The sequence below is a fragment of the Anthonomus grandis genome, chromosome 12, assembly GCF_022605725.1.
Source record: "Anthonomus grandis grandis chromosome 12, icAntGran1.3, whole genome shotgun sequence".
Classification (NCBI taxonomy): domain Eukaryota; kingdom Metazoa; phylum Arthropoda; class Insecta; order Coleoptera; family Curculionidae; genus Anthonomus; species Anthonomus grandis.
The window spans coordinates 11,434,577-11,454,784 of record NC_065557.1 but is presented as its reverse complement, the minus strand read 5'-3'; the positions used below and the strand labels follow the sequence as shown (position 1 = coordinate 11,454,784).

The following is a 20,208-nucleotide window of genomic DNA, read 5'->3' as shown; positions in this document are numbered from 1 at the left end:
ATTTCAACAGCGTATTGTTGACTTTTTGAAGCTATGAGGATGGTTAAATTTGTAAAATTTTTGCTTATTCATAGTGCAGACTTAATTCAGACATCCTGCATCCAAATAGAAAATTGTACTTTTTTAAGTATATAAGTGATCTTAAGTAAAGTAAAGTTTAATAACATTTCTGTCAGTTCCAGCGAGGTCTATCTATTAACCCTCCACCTTCTAAACTGATTTTTCCTCTCCCTAAAATTTCTCTAAAAAAATCTATGAGAACCAAGACAAAATTGCCTACTACCTAATTACCCTAACAAATAATTAATAAACGTACAAATCCATTACCTATATTAACCCGATACAATGCTTATGTCTAATTTAATGTAATTTCTCCAATTACACACACATTATAAGGCATTTTCATCTAATTTATTATACTAATATGTATTTTTAAAAAAATCCAGATTAATTTAGTAATTGGATTAGTAATACGTTTATTAAAATGATTATGCTATATGATACGCGATATAAGAACCTTATCACATATTTAAAACAAAGTAACAATAGGCACTTTTCAGCGTGAACGTCAAGTCCAAGTGCCATCAAATATTTTATTTATATATACAAGTTTTGCTTCTAGATCTATATCATCTAAATCACTATCAATATCTACAGCTAGATATGTATGTATATTTCAGCTAAAACTTCTAGATTGTTTTTTTTTATTATATTCTCATTCAGGTTTTTCGGGAAGTTTTTTACGGCTTATCCAGAATTTAATTGGGGATTTTTCCTTCTTTAATAAGTCCCAGCATTTATTATCTAAATTATAATTTACAAATTATATTAAATAATCCTCTGATCTGTCTTTCACTAATCATGGAATTTACACAAATGTCATATTACAAGAATTTTCATGGTATATTCGAATTATTCATATTATATAGACATGATTCCATTGCCATTTATATCTTAGCACTTTTCAGAAACATAATCAAGAATATTATTATCATAATTAAAACCTTTGAAAAATGAAATATTACGAATTCATGTCACGGAATATATAAATATACATACAAATTTTACTTATATGCACGTATATGTAAAGATGTACGCGTAATGGATATTCCATTACAGTAAGAAGTAAATTTTTTTACAAAATTGTTTTCACTAAAAGCCTGGAAGAAAATGATTTATTTTAAAATTACTCGAAATAATGAGAACTTTGATGCAAAATAGGAAGTTTTCTTAAAAAGTAAAAAAAATCGGTAAGTACAAAATGGGAAAGTTTTCGTCAAATTTTGCCAGCAATAAACAAGAAGGAAGTTATTGGCATTTATTGTTGTTGGCTGGAAAATTTAAAAATTAGCCTAATCGAAAATCTTGTGTTGAACAAATAAATCTGGAATTTTTAAAATTTTAAAGATAATCTATCTAATTTTTTGCTTGTACAGGTTTGGTTGTACAGCATAAGGATATAAAAAGAATTTCCCATAAGAGAATAGAGAAACCTGTGTTTTCCATAAAAACTTTTCTACGAACTTTATTAAAAATTTACCAGAACCGACGTAGATACCACAAAATCGATTAAATATTAAAATAAAATAGTTTAGAGATCTGATAATTGTTTAATATGGTAAAACCGAGGAAATACTGTTTTTAAATAGATTTGTGTAAAACTATTAGTAAATATTCCCAAACTTAATAGAAATATCACTTTCACCGCTTGATTACTCCTAAAAACTGCAAAACTAAAATAAGATTAAGAAATAATGTATATCTTACATAGATACAATTCCCATTTACTTATTTAATTTACGAACACTTTGCATAACAATTTTTGAACATATGACTTTAACTTTTGTATTGATATCATTTCTTTTATGTAAAACGTTTAAAATATTAAAAACATTTTGGTTTTTCATTTTACACGACGTTTACAACCTTATTAACTTTAAAGTTAGAAATTATGCATAACTTAAATGGTTACGACACCTACTTCTTGATTGAATCCATGAAAAGCTTAATACGCCCCGTAATTGGTAAAGTTCAACAATCAAATTCTGGATGTCCAAGACGATTTAACCAACGCACTATATTTTTATAAATATTACAATGTATTTTCATTAAAAAACGCTATTTTTTTCATCTAAGCTACCGATCTACCATCAAGTATTAAAGTAAAAAAGAAACGCTCGTCGCCTATTTCGTTTTTTTTATTTGCTGCTTTTTAAAAATTTTTCGAGAAGAATGTCTCCTACTGCAAAATCAGAATATTAGGTGGATTATGTAGTTATTGCTTCATGGTCAGGGGAGCATTCTAGACTTTACTATTTACTAATTTGTTGCTAATTTATACTATTTATTTTTCTTAAAAAAAAAAACTTATTGCAACGAAATATATTGAGGAAGTAGTTTTTGCTTCTGTTCAAATGAATGAAATCTAAACTCAAAAAAAGTCACATTTTTGGTAGAACATCGCATCAATTAAAAACGTAAATTTTAACTTCTTTCGTTTTTTAAATTTTTTTATATTAATTTTGTAAAAATCAATCATAAGCTTAACGAATAAATCTGAAAAAAAATGAAATTTTTAGGTAACCCAACAGGGTATATATGAATACATATAAAATATAGATTTAACAATAGTTATTAAAATTATAAAATAAACGAGAACTCGGAACTTACTGTGTTAAATAAATTACAAAATGAAGGAATTTAAAACTAAAAGTTTTTAAAAGCTTAATTTCAGTGGATCTTTGTCAGCCTTTGTTATTTATTATTTAGTTTTTTAAACATTTTAACAAGCAAAATCTATTTTCTACCCCTAAATATGTGATAATAGTATTTCATATTAATTTAACATTCAAATTATATCATTATTTCTTGCTTGTTTCTGTATTTATATCCGCGCAAACATATTTTAAACTGCTATTTAAATAAATTATTATTTGTTTTGTTAAATGTACTAAGTCTTTTTAAATAAAGCAACGCGCATTTGTCTTATACCGGACATGTTATATAATGGTATTCGAACATAAGCGAAACAGCTACAAACACGAAGTATAGAAGAAACATTGTGAATCCGAGGCCCTGAAAACAAAAAATAAAATATTGATTATGATCAAAACATTATTATTTAATATTGGTTTGCAGAAGTGCAGTTTTAACTATCGCTAATAAACTTTCAAATCTTAGGATATACCTTAATTTAAGTTAGTATTTAAATTGATGTAAACTGATACTTCTATAAAATCCTACATGACTGCCCCAATTTAAAAATGCATGTTCACAATCGCCTTGGATAACGTTATAAGATATTAAATTAAACTCTTAAATATAAGAACAATGATGCTTGAAAGGCATCAAAAATTGTCAATAAGATTTGTTTACTTGTATCAAACTTTGGACAAATAAAGCACTTCCATGAACAAGCAGAAATATTGTTAAAATATAAATTATTATAGAGCACTACCTTGTTCATTCGCCACCGGAAGAATGCGATCGACATAATGACAAACAGCAGCATCATGAACAGAATGGTTATGGAGCAAACCATACCAGATGAATTGACTTCTACCGGTTCGCTATAAATGATGCCATACAGCAACCAAGGCACTGGTAATCTGAAATATTATAACATTCATAATATAGTTCTTTTAATGTATCATAATTCGTAACAATGTACAAAATTAGTGTTTCATATTTTAGGCAATAATTCATAGGATAGTGTTCCATGCATTAATACAAATAGATCTAAACATGATTTTTGCTGCTGAAAAGTTAACGCCGCTGGTCGATCTAGAAACCTGGATCTAAATCCGTTTGGAAACTATAGTGCTGGTGTTGTCATTTGCAAACTCGAAGATGTGTCATGTTTATTCAATTTGTAGCTATTGAACTTTAAGGAGACAGACCTGGTAAGAATATCAAAAATGCAGATATGGTTAATACGAATTTTAATACGGCTGATGTGTCGAGAGATCTTATTCGATGTAATATTTTCATCGGTTAGGGTCCAAGGATCTTAAAATAATTCAAAAATTTACGCTCAGGTGGATACTAATGTTTGAACCTGAATCCAAATGAATCCTTAAAATATAAAGCATGCAACATCAAATATTCGATCATCTTTACCCTGGCTGATAAGAGACTACTAGACCATCAGCTTTTTAAATTCATTACTTATATCCATTTAAATGGAAAATGCCTGTAAAGAAATATAGATTTCATCTAAATTTTTTTCGCCCAACCATTTCTTTTCAAAAGAACACCATATTTCCTTTTTATCTAAAGCATCCACATTTTGCTAGTTTCTAGTCCACGTAAGATTGCCACATCTGCTGATCGATACAGAGTTTTTTAATTATCTCACGTGTTTTAGTTTAATTTTTATTATTTCTCTTTTAATTTGTCAATTTAAACTACATATTTCCATGATAAATTCCAATAGTGTTGATAATCGTCACTGCTTCGTAGGATTTATTTGTAGACACCATTTTCTTCTTATAATTTTCTTGATATTTGGATCTGATCGAAGTTCATTTAGAAGCTATGGTGCTGTGCGATTGTAAACTAAGACATCTGGTAAGTGGGTAGTGCAATTTTTAAGGAACAACCTTTTTGATCTGTCGATAAGTGAGTGATTGAATGCACTTCGATTGACCTGAGAAAACTGACCATTAGCGTGATAGAGTTTCATTATCTTCATCATACCTGACAAGAGACTAACAAGTCTGTAGCTTTTCAGGTCGACTAATTTTCATTTAAATGGAAGATGACTGCAGAGGAATACAGCGTAGGAGCTCCTGGTTAGTTCCTCTAATTGTACTTTTGCTGTTTCTTTTTGGCTATTGATTTTTCTGATATTCGTGACTATAACCCTTAGTTTTAACAGTTTTCGCAAACTACTCTGAGCATACATTATTAGTAAGCAAAATATTGGGCGCCAGTCTGTCTTAACCAAAAAGACTTTAACATTAGCTGCCTCTAATCAATTTCCAACATATAATAAATGGATGGTCATTTCATAAATAACTGGCTCTCGACAATAGGGCTACTCTAAAGCGCCGCCGTTTTGACTATAAAGAGCCTCGAAATTTCATACTCTGGACCGATCAATCTTTCAAACGCCATTTGGGGCTCGAGTGCATAATGTATGAGATGATTAATAATTTATAATCATTCCTTATGGATTAATGTTAATTCTTACGTCAGAAAAATTGATAAGGAGCTGTTTGAAGCTTTAATAAAAACATACTTAAAGCTGAGTCTTAAAGGTACACAGTAGAAGCCTATTAAAGAAGTTTCTTTGTTTTGACGGTGTAAAAATAGGAAAACTTTACGTGATTAGAAGCTCCATGATATATTTTACGAAGGCTGTATACAGTTTTAGTACTGCGAGTATTTCAAGTTTAAAAGCTTTACTACCGATTTTATTATCAGGCTTTACGACTTTTACTAAATGAGACACAATGATATATTTTTTAACCACAGTTCGTCATACTTTACAGTGTACATTGAGTTTCTTCTGGTTGTAATTACAGGCTTCGTACTTTTAAAAACCGTTTTAATAGACCTTGTGATTTGCACGAAACCTTGCAACTTTTGTTTTAAACTATAGCGAGTTGTGCATCCAAGCCCTGAGTTGGCCGTTCGTGTATATAAAAATATAAAGATTCTTACCCGACTGTAACGTCGAAAATATTGCTGCCGACAGAAGACGACACAGCCATATCCCCGAAACCCTTTCGCGCTACGATGACGCTCGTGATCAGGTCTGGAATGGAGGTACCCGCTGCCAGGAAGGTCAAACCCATCACCTCCGGGGAGATCCCGAAGGTCTGGCCCGCTCGGTTTGCCCACCAGACCATCAGGTACGAGTAGATCGCTATCCATGCGATGCTACCCAGAAACGTCAGCGGGAAGAACTTTTTACCTGGAATATTCAAATAAGGAGCAGCTATCTCTAAATATTGTATCTAGAAGTAAAGCAGTATGGAGGATCTTTAAAATACCTTTAACACCATTATTAGTTTTATATTTTGGGGGTGAAACTCACTCTCACCAAGAGAGAGGTTATAGCTTGATTTAGGTGAGTCTATGGTCTTTTTTTTTATAGTCACGGCAATACTCATTAGAGACGAGATAGAGAGTTCAGGCATCTCATCGTATTAGGAACGTCATTCAATTATAGGCGCCAACCAATGACAAGTCAGATGCAGACACTGACGAACTTTACAGCACGATCCATGAAGTAATGATACTCCTAAGATCTAAATAATAAAGTAGGATATGGTGCAGATAGGCTGTTGGTGCTTTTGGTCTCGATAAAAGAAACGCAAGAAGTGATTGGCTTGCACAGTTTTGCGATGAGTATAATCCTATCATCTCTAGTCAATCAGATAGATTACATAATGACTAGCCTCGAAATCAAAACGTAAGGTAAATCAGTAAAAACATATCCTAAAACAGATGTCAGTAGTGATCAGAGCCATGTTGTTATAGACTTCAGAATCAAACGTTTCACAAAAGTGAAAGACAACACCTTAAATAAATAAATAAAACTTAACGGCATATAATTTCAAACAAGAGTAGGCCTAAAACCTGAGAAGAACTTAAAAGCAATTGCTATACTAGAACTACTAGATACAGACGATACGTACGATGAAATAAAGATAGTGAAAGATAGTGAAAGTTTAGGAATAGGACATTGGGTTTAAAGAAAACAAAAAGAAAGGAATGGATGACAGAGGAAATTCTGGAACTTATGACGGAGAACAGAAAGTGCAAAGGAGTACCGCTAAAGTATAAGAGATAAACAGGACGTGTAGAAAAGCAAGAGAGTTGCATCTGTTCGAGAAATGTCGAGATTTGATTCCCTCCATGATTGCTTCAACATGCACAAGAAAGTAACAGGAGTTACAGGAATCAAGAGAAAAAAGCAGTTGGGAGTCCTTAGAAATACGAATAATGAGATTATAAATGAGTTTGAAGAAAAATTAAAAAGATGGAAGAAGTACGTAGAGGAACTGTTCGATGATGACCGGCCGATGTGTCTCACGAAGGTGGATGTTGACAGAGAGAAAGGATCTACTGTTACAAAGAGTGCTAATTTAGAGATGTAGAGATATGAACATAGATGTATACGTTTGTCTCATTGACTATCGTAAAACAGTTGATTGAAGATGGTAGAGATATTATCAGCAATCAGCATTAACAAGAGAGATATTATAATCATAGCACAGCTCTACTGTAATCGAATTGGGGAGGTGAGAATAGACAGGGAAACTTCGAATGTCATGTCAGTAAGGAAAAGAGTAGGGCAGTGGTCCGGTCTATTTTGTCTACGCTCATGTTTAACATTTATCCTCTTTAATATTTATTTATCGGAAGCTATTTTCAGACAAAGTCTAGTACAAGATATGGGAGGTATTAAAGGTAATGGAGTCTGCATCACCAATATGAGATACGCAGACTACACCGAAATCCTAGCAGATAACAAATCGCTTTCAAAAAATTATGGACCGGATTACACAACACACTGAACGATTTGGATTATACATAAACACTTCCAAGACCAAATTAACCGTTTTGTCTAAGGTACAGATCACCGAAACGGTTTTAATCAATGACAGATATATCGAATTTGTATCACTCTTCAAATATCTTAACACCATAATCAACTCGCTGTATGACCCGAAGTGGGAGACACATTCTGGAATAGAGCAAGCCAGGAAAATTTTCACCAGAATGAATTAGTTCTTTACCAGTCTCGAATTGAGCTTAGAGTTTAGAATTCGCATGGTCAGGTACTACATATTTAGTGTATTATTGTATGGTTGTGAAGGCTGGACTCTCAATCCGTTCATTGAGAGAAGGATTGAGGCTTTTGAGATGTCTATACATCGCCGGATGCTTCGTATCTTATGGATTCCCCGAGTTACAAACGAAGAGGTATTAAAAAGGATGAAAAAGTGAAAAGAGTTATTAGACATCATTAAAGAGAGAAAAACAAGATACATAGGTCATATCATGAGAGGCGAAAAATACAAATTATTGGGGCTAATTGAAGGAAAGATTCAGGAAAGAAGATTTGTTGGAGGACGTCAGTATACTCCTGGTTGAAAGACATTAAAAGATAGTTGGGGTACACTTCGACTGAGATTTTTAGAGCTGCTGTATGCAGGACAATGTTAGCCATATAAATCACCAACCTTCGTGAGGAGAGGGCGTAATAAGAAAATGGTGGTCTATTTGACCTTCATGATATATCCAAAAGTTGATTCTCCTTGGGCTCGATCTAGGTTCTAACTAACTTGGTTGATACTAATTCTTGTAACTACTACTGACAACTAAGAATGCTAACTGAATGCTCTGCTTTTACCTCTAGGTGCTCTCGTGTCCGGTAAGGTCAACCAGAGCGGGAAGACAATCGGAGCTAGCAGTACGTAGGTGATGCGTTTGCGTGCACCCTGGGGCCAGCTCATGTCCATGGCCTCGGTTTGAGGGTCATCGTTGTCGTTCACGCCTGCGCCCCCTGCCGTCGATCCGTCCGCCACCTGCAGAGAGACGACTGCGTGAGTGCTGAGGGATTTACGCGAGGCGCGCGCGCGCACAGCGGACATACGTCTCTAGAAATAGAAAGAGAGGGTTCCTGGTTTCAGTTTGGTTTGTTGTGTGAGTGTGTATGTGTGGGTGAACCACTGGGTGAGAAAAGCCTAGTTTTGTGGGGTGTAGGTGTTGAAAGGAGAGAAAATAGGAGTGTACTTTTGGTTTAGCGTGTTTAGAAGGAGGTTGTTAAAATTTACAATAGAATGCTACTAAATATTACAAAATGTAAAGCAAACAAGCAAGTAACTAATAAATTTTGAAAAATGTTTGACCATCGCTAATAAAGTCTTAAAACTTAAGGTAGTCCTTTATTTGTACTTAAAACTACCAAGAAACAAAAACACTACAATTTATCAACCATTTAAATTATGAATTCCTTCTCGACAGCCCCTACTTTAAAAATTCACTATCGGAATTGCTCTGTATAAAGTATCTTGGAAATTTGCAGTAGTTTTCCAGAGACGAAAATGCATTAAAAATTGTGAGCAAAATTTGTATCAGAAAAATTAAAAACTAGAAAATCTCAAAGAAGAAGCAAACCTTTGTATAGGGTGTTTTACTAAGCGTGGATCGCGCCTAAATCTCGGGAACTGTCAATCTGACATCATTGGATTTTCTTTGACATTATAAAAGTGTCCAAGAGAAAATACCGGAAATTATTTTACAGTTCAAAATTTGCCCACTAGGAGACATAACTGGAAGGTTAATAATGAAATTCAATCTTCTCCGGAAAATGTCAGCTTAAGGTACTTTTTTTTTAACATAATTAAAAACCTTCAAATATTTTCCATCATTTTGGTCAAAAGCTCATTGGCGTTTCGACCTTCATAAAGTAAAGGAAAGTAGTGAAAATCTATTCGTTTAAATGGCTATAACTCTTAAAAGACTTATCCGATTTTCTTCAATTTGGGCTTGTTAAGAAGTGAAATATTTTTGTGATTGTGAAATTGGTAGGAGGCGTCATTTGAATTAAAAACTGTTACTTTGATTTTTCCGCAAATGTTTAAACGGCACGGTATAATTTCGATAGCAGAATCGAAAACTAGAATAAATTTACTAGAAAAAACCTAAAAACCGCATCTTTTTTTTCGGTAATTATAGTACTTAGCTTTAACTTTTTTTTTCAGGTAATTACCGATAGAAAAATTTTTAATTCGTAATACGTTTATATCACTTGACATTAATAATTATTAGATTTCTTTTGTTTATTTGGTACCATTGGACTAATCCAACTATGTAAAAAATAAATTTCTAAAAATTCTGAAGTTATTGTAATAAAACGATAATTCTATTTAAACATCATAATTTTAATCTAATTACTATTATGCAAGGTAAATCTAGATAGATATGGAAAATCATCAGCAGGTTCCCATGAAGATAAACAAATGAAATTTTAAATATTAATTTTTAACAGTATTCTAATACAAATTAATTATTGTAATTATCTTTCGTTATTGTATTTTTGGGGTGTGCTTTTATTGTTCAAATGACTCAAGTTAATGCACGTCCATTTTAAAAATGTTCACTCAATGATTGTTGATAAAATTAAATTTAAATAACACTTTTGGCTGTTGAATGGTTTTGAGTTGTAACCAACATTTTTCATTAACAAACTGTAGTTTATTTCAGGTAATAAATTAAAATTGCCACAAGTTTAACAAACGAGGTTTGTTAAATAAAGTCTGTTTTGGTACGTTAAAAAATATTTATTTATGTTAATCTTCTCGAGTTATTTTTCTTGAAGTTATTTATAGGCGATGGCATAGACTAATTTCTTTAGCAATTCCGTTTTTAACGTCTGTTCTTTAAGGAAACTTTTCGGTAACGGAAATAAAAAAAAGTCGTATGTATGGTGATGTTTGAGGAAGAATCATTATTTCATTTATTCAATATTTTCATCTGTTGTTGATGTGCTAGAACGTCCAGGACGATTATCATTGGTCTCTCCCAGGTAAACTAAGGAAGAGAGTATAGACGTAAGTCGACGATGGTTGATTGAAGTGACTTAGATAAACCAACTAAAATGTTTTTTACGTTTATTATTTCTCTTCTTCAATGAGTAGAACTCGTACTTAAAATATTCAAAACCCAGGGAGAGGAAGTTTACCGCCTATAGTTTCAATATCGAAAACTGAATATTCTTTTCTCATAATGTTTGGGATACTCGTGGAGTATGGTCCATTGGAGATACCCATATGTTGGGCGCCAAAGTTTCACCCACTTTTGTCAAATTGATATATATTTTTGCCAGGAAAGCAATATACTCATCTTACTTATAACATATTCATTATTCCAGAATTTGGCCTTTAAGTCCAAAAGTTCATTTAAATCTATAGTAGACTTAACTATGTAAATAATGACCTTTCAAGGAGAATAAAAGTGGGTGTAGGAAAATGGGATTTTTCGCCTATAGTTTTAATACTGATAATTGAATATTCAGTTCTTATACTGCTTACGTTATTTGTGGAATAGGGTCCATTTAAGATACTCTCATGTTGGCCACCAGAATTCTAGTCACTTTTGTCAAATTAGATGTTTTGCCTGGAAAGGACTATATTTATTATTTCAGGACTAACCAGAAAGAAAAAAAATTCTTCATTTTATGGACTGATGAGGCTAGTTTTTCTAGTAGTGGTAATGATAGTTGACACAGCATGCAATATTGGTCCTGAAAAAATGCTCACTTGAGAAATAGACTTATTGGGCAATTTATTATTGATAAACATTTCAATTGAGAATCATATCTCAACTTTTTGCAAAATACTTTGCCAATACTGTTGGAAAATGTTCCCATTGACCTAAGTATAAATATGTGCAATCAAGATGATGGCTGCCTAGCACATTAATCTCATAGTACGTGATTTTCTAAGTTACATAGACTAACAGTTACCCAGATCTCTGGATTGGAAGGGGTAATTTGTTCACATGTCCATCTAGCTCTCCTGATCTAACTGTGTTAGACTAATACTTATGGGATGAATAAATAACACTTTATGCAAAACATGATCCACAACAAAAGAAGATATCATAGAGCGTATTCAAAATGCTCTAAACTCCATTCGTCAAGCGGAAATTAAAACAGCTGTTATCAATGGAGGGAAAAACTAAAAAGTGTATTTTACAAAATCGAGGAAATTTTGAACATTTGTAAAGTTTGTGTTCTTGTTTTTGATTATAACCCGTTCGCCTTTAAACATGCTTTAAATTTTTTAGAATTTTGATGTTTAGTTTAGTTAAAGTATCTTTTTATTATAATAACTTCAGAATTTTTAGAAATATTGTTATTATGACATAATTTAGATTAGTCCGTTGCCTAGATAAACTACAAAGGGAGGTGCCAAATAAACAAGAGAAACTCCATAATTATTAATGCCAAGTGACATTAAGTGTCAAAAATTCTTATTTCGGTAATAACTCGAAAAGTAAAAAAGATAGCCAACTAGTTACAGAGTTATTCTTGAAAATATAATCTATTTTTTGATTCTACCATCAAAATTAAACCGTGCCATTTAAATTCTTGTGAAAAAATAAAATTAACAGTTTTTAATTCAAATGACGCCTCCTACCAATTTTACTAAAACTTTCGCCTACTATTGTACACAATATTTAAAAGTACTTACCATTTACTTTTAAACAAGCCCAAATTGAATAAAATCGGAAGTCTCTTTTTAAAATTATAGCCAGTTAAACAATTATACTTTTACTACCTTCCCCTATTTTACCCGCGATCCACGCTTAGTGAAACACCCTGTATTAAGTATTCTTTTATCATCCTAATGTATCTGCTTAATTGCCCCATAAAAATTCCTAAAGAAAATTTAAGTTCGTGTTCTATTAACTGCTATGGTTTCTCCATTGTTTTCTTACAAAAACTATGTGACGTCACCGTCAGTAATTCATCCATTTTCTACATCAATTCTGACGTGATTTTGCTCACGCAACTTTTGTTAAGGTCACGGGATCCGTCTAATTTATAAAATAGTTGACATTAGAAGAGGCCTAATGGTAATTTGGTTGTATGCCAAGAAGCTTTATTATATAGTGGACAATAAGCTTGCTTTGGTGACCTTTATAAAATATAATATTATACAGGATGTCTCAAAATGCTTATCAAACAAAAAATAAACGATTATTTACCTGTAAATTAACTTTAACATTGCATTTTTTTGGGGTAATTTCGAGATATCCTGTATAATATAATACTTAAAATTCATGCTTATGTGGCAAATAGTGTTTATGTAAGCTTATTAACCCTATGTAAGTATTTACAGTATGTTAGGCTACAAACTATGTTTTTGCGAATAAATTTGCATGAAAAGTGTGAGTGTGTAGCGGCAGATTTGCCTAAAACTGCTTAGTGCATTTATCAATTATTTTGTAACCACCGATTTATTTTTGAATAAAGTTTTTTGTTGTACTTAGAGAGATACCCATTATTGTTTTATAGAAGGCTAGATCCAATTTACGCGTAAAAATTAATGAATATAAGGAAAATTCTTTAAAAAAATATTTGGTGCGTTGATGTTTTATTATAAACCAATATTTGTTGCATATTATCTTCTGGTTATTGTGCACGCATAACATAAATGGACGCTCTATTCTTATTTTTACGATCCTGTTTACAAGTTATTCTCTTACTTTTTTTCATAATTCTCTGGATTGGTGTATTTCAACTTATACCAGTAGAGAGTATTTTACTTTTAAAATGAGGCAAAAAGAATGGAAAATCCCCATTTTCCAAGAGCCTGTATATTAAATGAAGGTGTGCAAAACACACAAACTCGATTTAATATTTATCAATTTTTAATATATTACAGAACTAGTTAAAATATCGCTATACATGAAAACTTTTATTTTTTAATAAAACACCTTAGTCAGTTTTCACCTGTTTATGACATAACAACATTGAACAATTATTATTGCCGCATTTTAATCGAATTTATTAATTATATTGTTTTAATTGTGATATGTCTAAAACAGTTGAGAATCGAAATTCATTCGTAATTAAAAAATAATTACTGGCAGAAAAATATGGAAATACACATTTAAATTAAAGAAAGGTCGGTAAATCAATTTATTATTGTATTTATAAAAAAACTATTTTTGTTGCAATATTTTGTTTAGTTAAAATTCAATGTTTTTCTAAATTTTTAATTAAATTTTTCATTTTAAACGCAAGTGTAAAAAAGTCTTTTACCTCGAGTGGCTTATTTGATATTCAATAATGTAAAACCGTTAAGTTTTATTTATATTTTTATAATATTTTATGGTTTTTTGTTTCGAGCTTTTCAGTCAACTATTAATAAATTTCTTGTAATTAAAGGATACTTGATATAATCAAATTGCACAAAATCCCTATTTGACTTTTTGAATAATTAGTCCTAGTTAATTATTTAATTAAAATCAGATTCCATTACAAATCATTAGAAAAGGAGAAAAAAAAGAAAAACGTGAAGGTAAAATAGCTAGGATTCGCAGAAAGATACCAAAAGCAAGGTTTTCGTAATTCCGTTTTTCAATTTTTTTCTTTTACTCAAATTTAAAATGAAATGTGCATATAAGTCTAATTATTTCGGGTATTTCTGTGCTTTCTTCTCGGTAAACTTTGGCACCCAACATGAGGCAATTTTAGCACTTTTTTCGAAGTGGCAACATCAATATTGCGATATGCATCAAATATTCTTTGACGTAGATTGAAGATAGATTCTGGCTGGGTGACGCAGACTTTTTGTTTCAAGTAACCCCATAAAAAAAGTCCTGTGGTGTAAGATCGGGCAACCTGGCTGGCCACTAGGCGACCAATCCACCGATTAGGGTAATTATTAGTCAAATATTGTCTAATATTTCTGTTAAAGTGATCTTGTTGAAAAATTGTCTCCAACTCAAATTTATGAGGATAAATTATTGTCTCCAATTATCTCAAGGATCAGTGGTTCTACTGCATTTTTCAACATATTTAAGAAGGGTCCTCTGTAATATTTTGGTCTAAAAAGAGAGGCCTAACAATGTGATTCTCTAATATGCCAGCCCCCACATTGATTTTTTCTGGGTATTGTGTCTGTGTTTCACGAAATATGTGGGGATTTACATCGCTCCAATAACGGACATTTTGTGTATAAACATTACCATTCAAAAAAAAGTACATTCATCAATTATGTGAAGAACAATGGTTTTAGTGACTAATACATTATTTTATTCGAATTAATTATTTAATTGCTTGTTTAGTAATTTTTATTTTAATAGATTAGCTATTTTCGGGAGACATAAGCCACCTACATAAAGAAGATAAGAAAAAAAAATATCGCTTTTTTTAATATTAAATAAAAAAGTACACCAAGACCGTTGTTATAACAAGAAACTATTTTATAAAAAAATTATTACTGTAATAACATATACTGGAGCTAAGAAAAATTTAATAAAATATTTTTTACCCTATATAGTATGTCATTCAGTGGTGTTAATGAAATACCCTAAAGGTCTCGAAAATGTAGTCATTTGTTTTTCAATTTAATTAAAAAAACACTTTTGTTATAATATATATAAATTTTGTCACCAAAGCATAAGGATTTGTACATAATAAATCTTATGTTCTAACTTTAACATAGACAATATGTAATAAAAGATTAAAAGAATCGTTAAAATATTAAATTAAAACCAATGGAATAAAAATAAGTGTATTGCAGATATGACATTTGAAATAGTCTTAAGGATATCCTGGTAGAATTCATCCATATTATAATATGACTTACTAAAAAGAAGTAAGTGATAAAAAGTCTTTAACGTATTAACAGTTCTAAGTCTTGATGGCGAGTGATTATATATTTTCCGTCTCTTGTAAATAAATGATCTTTTTATTAAGGTAGTTTTCGGTATTGGTAGGGCCAAGTTGAGATCCTAGCGCGTGACCCATTGAGTAGTTGGGCCTTGGAGCTTTTCTCGATTCATAAAGATATGAGATGAGGTTTCCAAAATTGAAATAGATATGAAAGTTAACGCCCTTTAATTAAAGAATAAGTCTTCAAGATTTTCTCTGGTTTTTATTAACAACTGATTGCTTGCTAAGTGCTTTTTAAATAGGAGAATCAGTAAAGTAAACTTCAGAATGGCTGGGAAACCCTGCGACTTCATTCATTCTTTTATAGAGGCTGCGAGGATATCTAAAGCTTTATCAGAGAGTCGTGAAAGCACTTCGACAGACGTTCCATCTTCTCCACTAGATTTCTGGTTGTTTATGTCTGAAAGAATCCTACTAATTTCTTGCCTATTTGTATAAAAAAAAAACAAAAAACAAAAAATGCACCAGTAGGAATAATTGGAAATTTAGAATTAAGTGCAATTGAGTAATTTTATAAAAGAATGTTAATTGGCTAAACTAATATTAAAACATAAAGATTTCTTGGCAATTCTGCTAAAATAACATATTTTATCTTAAAATAATAATATTTTTAACATTTAAAGTAAAACCTCAATATTCATTGTTGCATTAATTTACTTCGTCGTTCGTATTTTAATTTATATATTTACACGGGCTGTAAATAAACACACATTAATAAATAAAAAAATATTGCTAATTTTTGGAAAAAACGTGTAACGAGTACAAAATGTGGAGTTTAAGCTCCAATTTGGTTGTAATATGATTAAGCATGTAATAGTATTTCACGTTTATACGGGCACGGATAAATAAATTGTCGCTTTCAACCGACATATGCTGCGTTCTTAATATGATTGCTGGCATCCGATCGGATACTAGCTTAACAAACATTTTTTTATAGACTTACGTCGAAACCAATCAAGTTTCACGGCTTAAAAATGTTCTTTTACCTAAGACTTTTTAATGCGCTTTTCTCTTTTCAATTTGAAACTATTAGAAAAATAAATAGCCGTAATTTGCATGCTAAAAATAGCATTAACAATAGGACTAACTGAAGATGTTGCGCGCCAACGCTGTGAGGGTGCGCCAGTAATGATGCTTTATAATAGCGACTTATCAATAACTTTCCTCTGCACTATAAAGTTTCATGATATATGAAAATCGTCAGTATAAACAAATTATTTTCTAAAAGTCAATAATTCAGAATAGTCGAATCTTTAAAACCGGAAAGGGATCCTTTTGATCCTGCTTGACACCAAGTCACTGACAAGATACTTAGGGCTTCCGAAATACGGTCAGGACATAAGCTTTTAGCTTGCGGCCCATTTCTGTCACTCACCCTAGCGAGGGAAGAGCTGAAGCCGGCTTTTTCTATACACCCCCTCTTCAGATTTTATACCTCAAAATTAATTTTGGAATTTCTGATTTGACAGGTAAGGAGGGAGTTTACTGTTATTTATAGCCAAGAGATCGCTTAGTAAATACGTAAGAAATTAAATTAGGCTTAAACGTGTTATTAAACATTAACCGGTTTCCCGCACTGTATATCGGTGACAATACATAAGTCAATTGGGTTAAAATTGCTATTTCACACTCTCTTGTATGGAAGCAACTCACCGATGCTCGCCCTAATTAATCGAATTTCGGGAAACATTGTGATACAAGAGGAGGGAAATGTGTTATGAGTTATGAGTGAATTTCACACACCATCGATGTATGATCTTAATATATTTCAGGAATTCTCCCTACTAACTTAGTGGTCATATTGGACTTTGCATAACCGGAATTTTTATTAGTGCGTGCTATTCAATTTTGTCTTATTGGTTTTGTTAAAGATTCATACTAAACATTTATAAAAATAGCGGGGGAAGATTTAACAAAATCGTAAAATTACGTAATACATATCAATTAGACGATTATTCGATTAGTTACTTGTAGTACTAAACAGTATTAAAACGCCAGCAGGTATCGTTAATATCCCCTTTTTCTCCAACTTCCTTTTATATCCTTATCCTCTTCCTTATTCTCGTTGGGTATGGTATTTCTTTAGTAGCAAGTTTTTTTTAAATCGTCAAATTATTATTAATATTTAAGGTCTGAATAGGATATGGGCATAACCTTGTCTAGTTGAATATCCCTGAAAATCTGCCTATTTTTTTATTACAATTTCTTAGATTTTTTTGTTAAGTAGTAAAAACACGTAAATATCTATTGAAATTTTTGAAGCTGTAATATTTCATTTATAATTCAATATTTTTTTTGAATCCTTAAAAGTATACATAGCTAGTAGTTTTATACTTTGTGATTTATTGTAGTTTCTTCTTTTGGTGACTAATAAACGATATTAATTAATTAGTATAATTAATTTTTTTTTGTCAGTTTATTCGAATGTTTTGTTTGATAACGAAATTGCGACTAATGACAAAAGCCAACGATTTACTTGTGGGCTAGAATGCGAAGAAACATAGAGTACACCGATAGCACTACTGCTTTTTAAAATTGTGACACTACAGATTTGACTTGCTGGATTCCCAAGTTATGTAAATTTATTTTATCTATTTGTTTGTCTACAAGTCCATTAGTGCTTATGGGTGTGACACTTACTTCTTTTAGCTGATATAATCTTTTTAACTTGTGACCCAGTGGTTGCTATTCATCAATTTTCTCTGACACATTCTAATCTAATGGCACACTGATATCGACCGAAGCCCCTCATTTTCTTCAAGGGGCCATAACCTACAATATCTGGACAATTGTGCTTTACTGCTTCGTCCTTAATTATTTCATGATTTCAATAAATTTTTATGTTCCCTTCTTGTACCAGTTGTTTTGGTTCATATGGGTTTTTGGCATTCTTCCGTCAAACAGTCCATGCCTTGAACAGATCTTCTAATGTAAAATGGCTGCTACGTTATTATGTCTGTTGGTGTAATCTTTTGGAGCTAGGCAACTGCATTTTGCTGCCAAATATTGCACAGTTTCGGTAGAACGTTTACAAAGTCTGCAGCGGTAAATTGCTATTCCAGAATGTATTTTCTATAATTTTTTGTGTTAATTATCTGATTTTGTATTGCTTGGATAAAATCCTCTGTTGCATGTATAGTCCCTGGGTTAGGTATCTGGTTGATAGTTTTACTTCTTTATTCGTCTTTCTTCGTCTACTTCTTTATGTTGTATGTGCATCGTTGGAAGGTAATTTTAGCACGTACACGTGGATCATGTTTTAGGTGAAAGTATGTGTAACAATATTGGAAATGCCGGAAACTAGCTGATTCTCCTCTATTCCGGAATGACACAAGTGGTATACTGCACGACGTCTCGAAAGTCAGCGAATCTTTCGGAATAGTCAGCCGAGTATATAAGGAACCACTTCGCCGCTGGGAGTCAATTGTCAGTTCAGTGCATAAATAATTGTATATAAATAGGGTGAAAATAAATATTTTCAGTACTGATAACGGATCATGATACACTATTGTAAGTGTGTAAATAAATTAGTTGACTATTTTTATGCAATCGAGTATTTAATTCACACCTATCGAATGAGAAAAACCTTACAACGTTTTTAATTGCTTGTGATGTGTAATTCCTAAAAGAATTAATCTTCTTCCTCCTTTCTTCTTCCTAGATATAGAGGGTACATGAAAGCATTACAATAATAACATCTGTATTATTCTAGACTGGTTCTTATAGTTCATTCATCATTTATTTATGAGTCGGTCGGAGTCACTTTAAGATATCAAACGTTTGCGTTATACTGGCATTACCCAGCTATTAATAGCTGTTACTTGAACTACACAGGTGCGTTTGAAGTATAGTTTTAAGTCTTTCCATGAGCTGCTTTTCCATCAATTCTTTTATCTCCGTTTGCGGTACTGATCGATTGCTTTACTCCTAAATATTTGTGTTTTTCGTCTATTGATAATAAAGGAAATTCTATCAATGAAGATTTCTTCTTCTTCTGCATATTTGCCTCTACGAGGTCTGGCTATTAAATAACGAGACTGGTTACGAAAAAGGGTTTTATTATAAAAATGATTATAAATTCGAATGCTTCCCTTCAATATACGCCTCGCTCCATACGTTTTTTCCATTGATCGAAGCAGTGCTGGAAGTCTTCTTTGGTGAGGACCTTTAGGAGCTTTGCCGTTTTTTGCTTTATCGCTTCCATCGACTCAAATGGGATCCCTTTCAAAGCAGATTTTTTTTCGGAAACAATAAATAGTCGCACGCGATCAAAAGCACCACTCAAAAACACGCGCACGAGAGAGAGAATTTTCCCCATAGGCCTCTTGCAACAATTTATAGCACTCAGTCGGAGTTTTTTTCAATTTAACGAGAAATTTAAGAATGATGCGTTGCTCTTGTTTTTCGTCACACATGGTTTTCGGCACGAGAAAAAAACACGTTCGTTTCAAACCGCTACTGCACGAATGCTATAATAGTGACGAAAACGTGTTTTGGTACGTGCATAGACAAGATATCTAGATATCCAACGCACTACTCGTTTTTTTCCCCACCCGTCTAGGGCGCCCTCTAGGCACGCAGTCTCGTTATTTAATAGCCAGGCCTCGTATACCTTCCTAAAGCATTAATAATAATGTTATATGGTAGTACCACGTATTGAAATAATTAGCAAAATTTATATTGATGATCTTTGTGTGTTTAAAACTCCGCAGGGTAAGTGTCTTTTAAGAAGTGCAAATAGAAAAAAATTGATTCAACCAGGTAAAAGAACTATCGGA

The 20,208-nt window shown here is 32.0% G+C and overlaps 1 protein-coding gene and 1 long non-coding RNA gene across 6 annotated transcripts in view; one reads left to right on the top strand and one right to left on the bottom strand.

Annotated features, from left to right (window-relative positions):
• Positions 1-1,546: 1,546 nt before the first annotated feature.
• LOC126742806 (sodium/potassium/calcium exchanger Nckx30C) overlaps positions 1,547-20,208 on the bottom strand; it is a 151,971-nt gene continuing 133,309 nt past the window's right edge. For 2 of the 5 annotated variants that reach the window (XM_050449608.1, XM_050449610.1), the window contains exons 4-7: positions 8,369-8,615; positions 5,668-5,920; positions 3,458-3,608; positions 1,604-3,075 (exon numbers count right to left, since the gene is read on the bottom strand). In XM_050449608.1, the coding sequence (XP_050305565.1) occupies positions 2,986-3,075; positions 3,458-3,608; positions 5,668-5,920; positions 8,369-8,615 (741 nt within the window). In that variant the 3' untranslated portion in view covers positions 1,604-2,985. Of the gene's footprint in view, positions 3,076-3,457; positions 3,609-5,667; positions 5,921-8,368; positions 8,616-20,208 lie in introns of all 5 variants that reach the window. The other 3 variants (XM_050449611.1, XM_050449606.1, XM_050449607.1) reach the window with 3 other exon arrangements.
• On the top strand, positions 9,215-18,974 carry LOC126742811 (uncharacterized). The gene is made up of 2 exons (XR_007662728.1): positions 9,215-9,341; positions 18,694-18,974. It is a non-coding gene; the product is annotated as an uncharacterized LOC126742811 (long non-coding RNA).